General features: G+C 34.6%; 1 protein-coding gene across 1 annotated transcript in view; it reads left to right on the top strand.

Annotated features, from left to right (window-relative positions):
- MYO1D (myosin ID) overlaps window positions 1-13,570 on the top strand; it is a 180,024-nt gene that overhangs the window by 108,012 nt on the left and 58,442 nt on the right. Inside the window, exon 21 of the mRNA XM_058180229.1 lies at window positions 3,450-3,604. Coding sequence (XP_058036212.1) covers window positions 3,450-3,604 — 155 coding nt within the window. The remainder of the gene's footprint in view (window positions 1-3,449; window positions 3,605-13,570) is intronic.

Below are 13,570 nucleotides of genomic sequence, written 5' to 3'. Positions count from 1 at the left end.
AACTAGAATAAAAGACCAAAATCATAGAGCAGATTCAAAGAATTCAGTAAATAGCTTGGCTTATTAGAATATGGAGTAAATGTTGGAATTGGCCCATCTAAATAAATGACTTTGCTTGGAAATTAATGGCTTTTGACTGAAATTAACATCTGCTGGAAAAAAGGCACCATGGAAATCTGAGAGGAATTTCCTAATTACTAATAATTGGAAATGTATAATTTTGAACTCTCCTTGAAATAAATTGAGGCTTTTACTGTTTAATGTATTTATATTGCTATCATAACTGGAGTTGAAGGAACAGCTGTGGAAATGAGATGACTTTGTTCTTCCAAAGTATAAAAATATCAATAGATGGTATAGACGAGAAAATGGAAAATATTCTGCAAAGAACAACGAATAAAGACCAAACTGCCCAGGAATTGGTGGAAACAATAGAAAGATTAGATGAAATGAACTACTTAAATCAGAAAATTGACTAACGGGAAAAACAGGGATCAGAAAAACCAGTAAATGAAGTAAGAGCTCAGTGTTGAGGAAGGCCAGACAAATGGCAAGCAAAAGGAGCAGAAAGAACAGATGAAATGGTGATAGCAACAAATAAATCAAAGACTGGAGCAAAAAATAGGACTGACAAACCAACCAATAAAGGAAGAAAGATCGAAGAAAATAAAACAATAAATCAACAATTGGATAGACAGGAAGACATCTTTGATAAGGAGACTGAGAAATGGGCAGGCATTTAAGAGAATTGCCAGCATAAGTTTGTACTGGGAGAAATGCTTAAACTGAACAAGAAAGATATAGATAAAGACAAAGATGAGGAGTATGGGAGGTGAGTAAAAAAATGGATAAAAATTGAAACACTAAAGAGAAGAGATAATTGATAGAAAGAATTGCCTTTTTAACATTAAGGGAGCTGTTGTAAGCTGATAGAGGCAGAAATAAAATTAGATAGGGTAAAATATTAGAACATATATTTTAATAGAATAAACAAAAATGATAGAAAGATTAGAAGTTTATAGATGTTAGGCATTTTTTTCCTGCTGTTTAAATAATATTATGAGGATCGCCTAAGTTTGATAAATGTAATAAAGATTACTAATATTGTTATTGTAATTTGAATTAATATGAATGATGCCCAGAAGCAATACCGTCCACATAAAATATGGATGTATATTTAAAAATATAAATTAAAAAATATAATAAAATATTTAGAATTGCATTTTGGGTGGTTTCGCCTAGCTTCATCTTAAAGCTTAAAATCTCCACTAAACACATAATTTAGCAATTGTTGGGGTCAGTTTTGCTAATTATAAAAATCCATATAATAACAGATCCAGGTATAACTTGAATAAAAAGCAATTGAGAGGAACAAATGAAGTGATTAGTATATTCAAATAAAATCCCTCTTCTTCCTCCCTAGTTGGTTATGGAAATGTTTTCAACAATGGTTGCTATGTACTCTGTGGTATAGCTAGTCTAGTTCCTTAGCATCAGTGGAGTACATTTAGCAATACTTACTCTCAACATGCTGGCCCAATGTGGGTGATTTTGCCCAATACAGTGGTTTTTTTTCCTTATTATTATATTGAAATACTTTTTAAAAAATAATAAACCACCAACTTCAAGGTTTTAAATTGCTATCCAGTTGAAAAACATCAAACCAGTTACATCTATTTTTTTATCACCTTATTTCATAATATAAATGGTTAATATATTGTTCGCAGCTTTTATTTTTCTGGAGAAACCCTGGAAATTAGTTTCCTTAGAAATTTTGTGAAGAGATTAATATTCAATTATTGATGTTTATTTCTTCCTCATGTATATCTCATTTTTAATTTTAAATAATATACGGTGTCTGTACTGAAACCAGCCTTGTTCATTTGTCTATTAACCCAGGTACACTATCATGGTTTCTAAAGCTTCCTGGTCAACATTGCAATATCCCCATGGAACCTGTTGCCATAGCAGGCATCAGCTTGTTTTCTAGCTTAGGAAGCTACACCTGTCACTTCCAACCTTTTAAAAAAGGGATATCACCAAGTAGAATATTTATTGGGGTTTCTTTGACTTCTAGAAGTAGAAACAGTTATTTTTGGATGACGACAATGATTATATTCTTGTTGCAAAATAAACATTCCAAGATGGAGGAAATTTTGAATATGGAAGAGACATGTTCACTTTATATTTAGCAAGGGTGTGCTGTATTTAAAAGTTTTCATTCAGTTAATGTATAATATACTGTTTTTACTAAAAAGAAAAGTTGTACATAGTATTACTATTGCTTCACACAATTTTTATTAAAATGAGCCAGGATTAATTACTGCAGTCAACTTGGTATATTAAGAATGTGGATTAATGTATTGTAAAATATATTACAAAGCAATTGTCCAGTTTCTTCAGTGTATCCTGTTAGGGGAAACCACCATTATTCATGCCATCCCCCAACTATTAGAATAAATTTAAATCAATGATAACATTCCTAGGCTTAGGTTACATTAATTACCTTTCTGTTTCAAAAATTACAAAAACAAATTGCAGACCAAGACTGCATTTACCTGTAACGTTAAGCCAGAATTCTCCAATAGCACTTTCATTTTACTCCTCAATCTCATCTAATTGTGAGATGATGCAGCCTAAATTGAGGATTCCTTTAATTGAATATGAAATATTAGTGAACCTTATAAGTGAGATGCTAATAATGTAGTGTACTTGCTTGAATAAATAGGGTTTAAACTGGATTTACATAGTTGTCATTTCTACCTATAAGTATTGCTATTTTCGGTTCTTTTATAACACCAGTTTTCTGTTCCCCAGAACATGACTCAGTCTTAATTTTCCCATCCAGAGACAGATAATTCTAGAAGATTAAACTGGCATTTTCTTTTTATGCTTCAATAGAATCTAATCATGAAATCTGAGATCTCTTTACATTCCTTAAGAAATTAATGGTTGGGATAATCTAAATATAGTGAAACATTCGTATATATGTATACTTTTGTTATTTTTTAACATTGACGCTTTTGGAGAATGTTGAATAGCAATTGAGCAGGGATATCAAATTGGCGGCCTGCAGGTCGGATGCATCACATGCAGGCCACGCCCACCCCAGCTCTGTGAAGGGAAAAAAGTCACAAAATGTCACGTGACAGCAATCTGATGCGGCAAGTTTGACACCCGTGCAGTAGAGCCAATTATCACTCAAGATCTTCTTATTCGTGGACTCGGGGCAAGATGATAAGAGCAATGACAAAATGACATCGGAAAATTGATATTGTTGAAACACAATTGTTCCATGGTTAATCACATATGGAAATCTGGCCTAAAAGAATCATTGTATAATAGATTGCCTTGAGAGGCAACAAATATTCCATAAACCCTTGCCTTTAGTCTATAAAATGTACTACAGCATAAAATGTTGCTAGCTTTAACATTCTTGTTTCATGCAGCTAACAGGACTGAGTGTCTCTAATGGAAAGGATCAGCTTGTGGTTTTCCATACAAAAGACAACAAAGATCTAATTGTCTGCCTTGTCAGTATGCATTCACTTAATGAGAACAGAATTGGGGAGCTGGTTGGAGTCGTGGCAAATCACTTCAAAAGGTAAATATGAATGTACACCTCTGAATTTGAAACAAATATGAAAGTAATAATTAAGCCAATCAATGGTATAGATAGTCCTTGATTGATAACCATTCATTTAGCAACTGTTACGATGGTGCTGAAATAAATCCATTCCTTGCACTTATGATTCTTGCATCATCCTCATGGTCACATGATTGCAATTTGGGCACTTTGAAACCAGCTCGCATTTATGACCAGTTGCATTGTTCTACAGTCACATGATCAGGATTTGCAATCTTTTTTTTGCCAGTTTATGGCAAAAAAAATGCCACTTGGAAGAATGGTTTGCACTTGTAGCCTCAGTGTTCACTTATTGAACATTGCAGAAATGGTTGTAAAATTGGTCTGACTTGACTTATGACCACAACAATTTACAATGAAAATTCTAGTCTTAAATCTTGTCATAAGTGGAGGAGTTCCTGTAGTCTTTTTTCTATCCTCTATCTACAGTTTGATTCTTGGAATTTCCTGTCTTCTTTTTTTTTCTAATTTGAAATTTTTTTGACTTTGATTCTGCTAATTTGGTTTGCTTTGGCACTGTTTGATACCTTCTTATTTATTTCATTTCGACCATTATCAAAAATTGGATCTAGGTGGTATGCATTTTTGTAAATGCAAAGGAAACCTGTAAACAGGACTGCTAATAACTGCCTGCATCAATACAATTTCTTTTGCGAGAAGCAATGTGTTCTGCTGTGCTGAACTATATTCTCAATAGATTTTTTTTTTAGTCAGAACTTAACATTTCCTGCTCACCCCCACCAGGTATGTGTATTTGAAACATTCAGCTTCTATTTCACAGTTCCTTTCCCTCCTCATCTTAACAAAAGCCGATACTGCAGCAGGGACCTATTTCTTTTAGACTTTAGTTTTTTTTCCTTTAAGTCTGCTTGAAGTACAGATTTAAATTATGACACTGTAGATTACAGCTAGCTACCATCTTCATACCTTTAAAAAAGCATGTTTTGGCATTCTGATAGTAATTCTTATAGTTTTGGTACACTTTAATTTTCCTTATTCCATGAAACAATTTTAGTTCCTTATTAAAGGAGATACAGTGCTGTGAGCTATCAATCCATTACTTCATTTTGCTTGGCCCTGAAAGAGTCTGGTCTAAATAGAAAGAAAGAAAAAATCTGTAAACTTCATAGAAAAGCAATTGCTCTTGCCCTCCATAATTTTTTGCTAATCTTGCATTAAAATAGCCGGTTTGGTATAGTGGCAAAGGTCAGAAGAACAGGACTGACTGCTATAAGGCGATATGATGGAATCAAGCACTTTATTTTTTTTCTTGTCTGAGTTGTGCGTTGTTAAATTCAATAAAATTAATAATTGAAAATAATTTTTATTTCTAGAGACAATTAATGCATTCACTTTTTTCTATGATAGTTATTTAGAATTTAGTAAAAAAAGGTAAACGTAGGGTGAATAGACAGCAATTAATTACTAAAAGACAGATTATAAATGGGAAAACTAAGCTAGGTTCTTGAATCTTGTACTCCAATTCCATTCTTAAATCTAATCTCCACCATTCATTTTCATATAAACACATGCAGACATACATGTAGTCCTTGACTTATGACTGGTTGCTTAGCGACCATTCCAAGCTACCTCTGAAAAGCTTCTTATGACTCAGTTTCAAAGTTACAGCAGTTGTAGCACTCCTGTGGTCACCTAAAAACAAAATCCAGGCAAATTTGCTTCTTACAATCTATCACAGGGATGCTGCAGCCTAACTCCCCACCCCATCCTACACCACCAGATCCCACACTCCTCCCCACCCCCATCACCAATCACTCACTTTCTGTAGATGTCCAGAATTCGCATTGCGGAAGGAGAACAGGCTACTCTACCCCTCAATATCCCCAGACTCTGTGGCTCTGTCTTGGAAGTGAGTGCCATTTTCAGAGTAGCTGCAATGAATTAACACTTAACATCTACATTTGGAATAGCAGAATGACAGTTGTTAAGTGAGGTGGTCATGTGGGTGTCTTACTTAAAGACCATCATGACTTGCAATTATAATAAGCAGGTTCCACTAAAATTGTATGATTGTAAAATTGTATCATTAAAAATGAGGCCTGCTTTTATTCACTTTTTTTTATATTGTTTCACTCTTAAACATTCCCATTTCCTGAAGATATATGTATAGAAATAAGGTGAATAAAATACAGGTTGTCCTCGACTTACAACAGTTCTTTTAGTGTTCAAAGTTACACCATCACAGAAAAAAAGTAACTTATGACAATTTTTCACACTGATGACCATCGCAGTGTCCCCATGGTCATGTGGTCAAAATTTTGTGGCTTGGCACAAGATTCATTTTTATGATGGTTGCAATGTCTTGCGGTCATGCGATCTGCTTTTGTGACCTTGTGTCAAGCAAAGTCAGTGGAGGAAGCCAGATTCACTTAACAACCGTGTTACTAGCTTAACAACTGCAGTGGTTTACTTAACAACTGTGGCAAGGAAGTTCATAAAATGGGGCAAAACTTACTTAACAAATGTTTCCCTTAACAACATATATTTTGGGTTCAACTGTGGTTGTAACTCAAGAATTACCTGTAATACTATAGTATGCTTTCCTGCTTTCTCCCCACATGATCTCAATATAAGATATTGAGTTATTTGTAAAAATAATAAAGATGGTTTACAAATAAATAAAACAGAACAAATTCCAATCTGAGATACGGTTGTGGTTCCCCCTAGCCCTATTGCCTAGTTGATTGTCTATAGGAATTGTTGATATCATGCTGATTACTGAGTCCGTAAATTTTTCTCTGTGCCAGAAGGTACAGTACTACATGATATGTTTTTTAAAAAAGTATTCATACATATACACACAAACACATACAAACATATCCATTAGTCTCAGGATAAGCATATATAAAGTACAAAAAATGAGAAAAAATTGTAAACCAAAGAAATCAAACACAAGAAAAAACAGGAAAAGAAGAAGAAAACCTAACCAAATCTGGTTTATATCCTCACAGTTCTCAGTACTTCTTCATAACTTCTGTCTTTGCACCTGAATAGTACAGTATAATTCCATACGGTAGTACTCTTTTCAATCGGTTACAAAAAGTTTCAGCATAATTTTCTTGAAGCCTGCTTTCCATTCATTCACTTGGGAGATTAATTAATAGACTTTTTTTTTTCACACAGAACTTGCAGGTGTTCTTTTCTGCAGTTTTCTTCCATGTCCATTTTTCTGCTTTCAACACTAACAATAACTATTCTGTCTTGCATTCAAAACCTTTCATCATTTGAAGATCCTTCATTAATTCCTTCAATCTTTCATCACAGTCAAGTACTGCTTTTAGATTCATCTTTGGCCATGTTGAAACTAGCTAACCTTTTTCTAACCAGATGCCAAGCAATAATCATTCTCATTATTCCTTGGCTGAATCACTTTTTCTGTATGCTGCCATCTCATTTCCACCTGTCCATTCTACTTAACTAACCGGATGACTTGCATTCATTCAGAATACAACTTTTCTTTAGATGACAGTCCTAAGTGGTTAGCACATTTGGACCAATATGCCTCAACTAAAATTTGAATTTTACCGCAGGTGCACTTATGTTATTTTATTAAAGGAAGGAACACTCATCTAAAATAACCTGAAAGCCAGCTTACATTACCCAATATCACACATGAATTACATGAAGTGAACTGACACATTTAGGATACAGAAAGGAAGAAAGACACTGTGATCTAAGTACCCAGATGCCCTATTTAACCAATGATCAAGCTTGATGTTGAAATGAGCTTGAATGTGTTATGATGAAAGGAGGGAGGCAGAGGGAGGAAAACTATCATCACTGCAAACAGTGTCCTTCCCATTTTAAATGTGCACAGACAAGCTGTTTGACTGAATGAAAAAAATGTATTTGTAGTGTAAAGAATTCTGTGCAATGAAGATGTCCTTTAAAGAAGATGAAAATTTTGCTCCCATCTTATCCAAAATGACAGTGGGTAGCTGTCAATACAATAAAACCATAAATATAAAAACATCAAAATTAATAAGAGAATTATATAAAACTAAGAACCAAAGGCACAATCAGTACGGAGATAGGATTGTCTCTGTTACTCCACCAGTCACCTCCAGGGTAAAGTGCCTCTATTGGATCCCCAGGCAACTGGCAGAGCCAAGTTTTAATTCCTTTCTGGAAGATCAAAAGGGTGGGAGTACATCTCACCTCTGGTGGCAATATATTCCAAAGAGCCAGGGCCATGACAGATAAGGGTCTTCTCATAGACTTTGCCAGCTGAATTTCATTGACCAACAGGATCTCAGCATTCCAAAGCAAGTGGGGTGGACCAATCTCATTGAAGCAAGACTGTTCCTCAAACAGAATTTAGTTATACATGTATTCATTAACTGTCCTTTCCCATATATTAGACAGCCAAACTATCTGCAGACGGATCTCTCCTACTGATCTTAATAATTGGATACATTCATATTAGGAGAGGCACTCCTCCAGAAAGAGGCACTCCTCCTCAAGAATTATAGCTTTAAAAGAAAAAATCACAAATGAATGATTCCATTATCATTATCCTCTCTTAGAAATGGGATATGTAATAGGATATCTGAAATTGCTGGGAGGGGGCAGTATTTTGTGGAATGTGAAACAGAAGATGTCATATAGGGACAAATGTGACAAATTGTCCTCAAATGTTTTGTAGGGGAAGAGCAGGCAGGACTGGGGGACAGAGTTAAGCACATCATCAGTATAGTGATTACATTCCCACAAATGGTCCCAGCTCAATCTTGAATTCCATTGACCCTTATCTGCTGCCAATTTAGTATTGAATGTTAGTTGACTAGATTTTTGTGTATAGAATTAAGCAATAAACCTTTTGAACTGCAATTTAATGTATGGTTTTGATTCTTTGAACCTGACCTATTTAGAATTGTGTCCATGGCTAGTAGGAGTATAATTTAAATGGGAAAGATATATATGAAGAAACCCATTCCAAAATATTTTCTTCCCTGTTGAAATAATTCACCTATTACCCTTGCTGCTGCCCTGTTATTGAGAAAACATTTAGCTTAATATTCCAAGTATATATAAATATCTTGTGAATTGTATCTGAATATCTTATTTGATATTTCATATGAATAACATCTGGATGTGCATTTTTTATTTTTCCAATCTTTGTGCCTAAAATTGAAATATATTTTAATAAACTGCTGTGGTATCAGATATCAACAATGCAAAGTGCAAAATTCGTATTCCAGTTCTGTATATCTTTTCAATCTTTTGTTTCAAATTGTTTCCTATTTTATTTAGTTTGTAAACCAGGTGTTAGATTTGAGATTACTCGTTTTAATGCTGTGCCCCTGAATCATTAAAACTCAAAAACAGTGTCAAATTAGTTATTTATTTATAACTAACTAATTATAACTAAGTAACTAACTAACCTTTTTAAGTGAGGCTTTATACTGTGGCCTTGAATTATGATTAATGTATTATACAATACTAAACTATGATTGCAGTATTTTTATTTTGCTTTACTTTATAATTTAATTTTATTTGTAGCATTGTGGAATCTATACTTCTATTTCATCTGGTACAAGTAGTCCTTGACTTACAACAGTTTGCTTAGTGACCTTTTGAAGTTACAACAGCACTGAAAAAAGTGACTTACAACCATTTTTCACACTTATGACCATCACAGCATCCCCATGGTCATGTGATTTACATTCAGATGCTTGGTAACTGGTTCATATTTATGACGGTTGCAGTGTCCTAGGATCATGTGACCACCTTTTGCAACCTTCTGACAAGCAAAGTCAATGGGGAAACCAGATTCCACTTAACAACTGTGTTACTAATTTAACAACTGCAGTGATTCACTTAACAACTGTGGCAAGAAAAGTCGTAAATTGAGGCAAAGTCCACTTAACAAATTTCTCACTTAGCAACATAAATTTTGGGCTAAATTGTGGTTGTAAACTGAGGATTACCTATGTAACAGATTACAGCATTAGCGCATAAAATTCACAAAAATAGCATATAAAATGTGCATCAGAATATCAACATTAGTATCCGAATCATTTTTAAAATGCACAATGTAAATGATGAATAAAATTATGTATGAGCACTTCTAGAGTTGCTAAGCCCATGGCCAAATATCTAGAACATTTAGCCATTGGACACCAGTGCTTTCAAAATGATGTAATTTTTGCAGGGACCTGGAAATCTTCTGATGGGTCATTCCACTGCAATATGATGTAAAACTTGTAAGACTTTCCCACAGTCAGAATTACTGTTAACAACCAGCCTCCATAAGTAATTGACACCTGCCATGCCCATTCTAGGCGCCATGCTGTCTCAATATCAGTGTCGTCTTTGACTAATTCCTATCCAAGTTTCCACAGCAGGTTCCAAAATTTGAGCCTGAGTATTTGATTGTCGCAGGGACACGGTGGCTCAGGGGCTAGGACATTGAGCTTGTCAATAAAAAGGTCAGCAGCTCAGCAGTTCGAATCCCTACTGCTGCCGTGTAACAGGGTGAGCTCCCATTACTTGTCCCAGCTTCTGCCAACCTAGCAGTTTCAAAAACACGTAAAAATGCAAGTAGAAAAAATAGGGACTACCTTTGGTGGGAAGGTAACAGCGTTCCGTGCGCCTTTGGCGTTGAGTCATGCCAGCCACATGATCATGGAGACGTCTTTGGACTGCGCTGGCTCTTTGGCTTTGAAACGGAAATGAGCACCGCTGCCTAGAGTCGGCAATGACTAGCACGTATGTGTGAGGGGAACCTTTACCTTTACCTTTTATTTGATTGTCACAGTCCTCATGTATAGTTAATAATCAATTTGCCTCATATTTTTGCCACTCCCTTCTTAAGCTTGATTGTCTTCTGAGGCATGGGGGTGATATGTTAGATAGAAGTATACTAGAAGATAGTCTATATCTAAAAAACAGTGAATGAATAAATTAATTAAAGAACATTTAAACAAATCTATTTGAAGCTCCTAAAAATAACTGACGTTTTGTTCAGCCTTTGTAATTTGGTATCACTGTTTAGCCCTAGCTCCAGATCCCTTATGAATTCAAAAAAGAACTATATAGATTTATGAGGGATTCTTATATTTATTTTCTTCATTTTAAAAGCAGTATGCATATGATTATATTTTTCTTTTTGATCCGTACATTTTCTCTTTTTTATTTCTGCCTTCTATCTATTCTTACTTAAACTTTTTTGTTGTATGTTTAAAACTGACTTTTTAAATTTGAATGGAAAAAAACATTTAAATTGTTTTGGAAGACTTGAAGGAGAATAAATCTCTATACAAAATGGTTTCATACAAGATTAATAACAAAATGAAGAAATTACCTGGTTTCAAGACAGCCTATTCATTCTAATAAATGCTCTCTTGAAATTAACCTGTTTTCCATTATTTTGGAAGAAAGAAAATCCATTCTTAGAAAGATGCAGGAAGAGTGGTAGGAATAAGCAATTTAAATTAAGAGTTGGGTGTCATCAGTTTTTCCTTACTGCTATATCAATGTTTCCCATCTGAACAGGAGTATAGAGGAGTGTTTATTATCTAAGGGGACGGTAGTACAGGCTTGACATTTGTCTCAGTCTCAAGTGTAGCCGAAGCAGCTTCTGTATCCATCTGATAAAGGCCATCTCTGAGCTAAGGGAAATTTTGAAGGCACTCAGCAGAGGGAGCTGGCGAGGTGGCCATAAATAATGTTTTAAAAAATACGGTCTTCTTTCAGTTCCTATTTGCCTCCTATGAACTTCATGGAAATGCCCATTTGTTTCCTTGGCAATTGTACATTTCCCCTGATTCTCCTGTAGGAAGCTAGAGCATTCAGACATTTGCAATAATGCCTATGTTCTATGTTCATCCATTATTTTGATATAACAGTTCAGATGACATTGGCTAGTGGCTAATAGACAAGGCCCTCTGAACCTGCATTGCTACAGATTGAGGCCGATAATTATATCCTTGGATATACTGAAGATTGTTTTTTAAGCACTGTTTTGTTGTTGTTGTTATTGTTGTTCTTGTTGTAAGTTGCATTGCTTGAGATAGAGCCATATAACAGCCATAAAAGTCAGAACGGAAGAAAAATACAGATCTAAAATATTAAATGAAACATATGCAGCATTACCCTTAGATGCATCTGTCATAGTGATTTGCCATATCTTTTGTTTCACTGCAGCTGCTTAAGAAAACCCACTGTAGCTGAACATTTCAACAACTTCCATATTACAAATATTAAATGTCAACCCTTCACCTCCCTTTTAAAAAGTATCATATTGCTTAGGAACCTTAGACAGAGGCTGGTTTTGTCCTTTCTTCTTTAGCAAAGCTTTACAGTCTTAATTCAAACAAGGTTCTGATACTTAAATATACATTGCAGTTTTAATTGTCCTATAGCCTATTTTGGAAAGTTAAACATCTCATTATGCGTTGTATAATGTGCTATCAATATATTTATGCTTTGGAATTCTCACCCGATTTAAGGGTCCATCCTATGAGTTTCATATTCTCAGTTTAAAAGTTTGCAAACCTAACAGACAAAATAAAAGTGGGCAACAGTTTTAAAAAATATTTAAATACAAACATGGATTTGCGTAATCAAGATATCTCATTATTTCAGTCTGATTGAGTAAGTTCTGTTATATTCATTCCTGTGATATTCTTGTGAATATGACAAGAAAAGCATGTCATTAACTTTGAGATCTGAAACTAATTCTAATTCTGTAATAATGTTTTATATTGAAGAATTTTTGACCTAAAAGCAATAAACACTAGTTTAGTTTTAGTTTTAGTTTTAGTTTTATTTAGATTTTTATACTGCCCTTCTCCCGAAGGACTCAGGGCGGAGTACAGCCAAGTAATAAAACCATACAATATACACATTAAAACAAAAAACTTAAAACCAAGCATAATTATATAAATGGCCGAAATTTAAAACAGTCAATTTTAAAACTCTAAAATTCATACATAGCCCCAATAAAATTTAATAAAACTTTCAAGCCAGTCCCGCTTGAATAAATAAATGTGTTTTCAGCTCACTTTATTATATCTTATGTGTAGATATCTCATATGAGGAATGCAAATCAATGTTATATAAAAATGAGAAACAAGGGTTTTTTTTAATGAAGCTGACTACAAGGGTTATCTTGGTCACTTCCATGGTTGAATTCCTTTATTTTATGTTGTATAAATGAAATCATAAGTGTTGATAAGATCATACCTAGAATATTTTGTTTAGTTCTGGCACACATTTTAGGAAGGATTTTGATGAACTGGAGCGTGTTCAGAGAACAGCAGTTAAAATTGTAAGAAAGAAAATTCTGTGAGCCATTGAGGATGTTTAGTCTGAAGAATACTGTAGAGTAACATGATAGTTGCTTTCATGTATCTGAAAGGTTGGCATACAAAAGATAAGGCAAAAATTGATAAGAAATAAGGAGTTAAAATTATAAAGAAGTAGAGTTTGGTTTGGTTAGGTACCAGGAAAATATTCCCAATGGTAAAGTTGTTCAACAATGGAATGAAATATAACTTTCAATTGGGCAAAATTGGAATGTATAGGGAACAAGTGAACCAAGGTAATTCAAATGGGCTAACATACACAATGCTGGGACTCATGATACCCGCAGGAAAGAAATTGAGAGAAGTTGTGGTCGCTTTAGTGTGACCCAACTACACATAACCATGTAGGATGCCTGGCATAAGGGAAGATGAGAGGGGTGTATCTCCACCCTCTTTTCCAACTCTCTCGCAACACCTGTGCCCAGTCAGCCAGTGGCAAAGTCTGACAAGCAAGCAGCCATTAGTTACTTTGGAACGAATGCTGAAATGGGAATTTCTTAACAGTGGTTGGTGGTGAAGGAAAGATGAGAGAACAACTCAGATGCCTACTGGTGTGGTAAGGCCTCACCAGTAAGAGTAAGCCCTCTTTCTT

Source organism: Ahaetulla prasina, chromosome 4 (assembly GCF_028640845.1).
Source record: "Ahaetulla prasina isolate Xishuangbanna chromosome 4, ASM2864084v1, whole genome shotgun sequence".
Lineage (NCBI taxonomy): Eukaryota > Metazoa > Chordata > Lepidosauria > Squamata > Colubridae > Ahaetulla > Ahaetulla prasina.
This window is presented reverse-complemented; position numbering and strand designations above follow the sequence as displayed.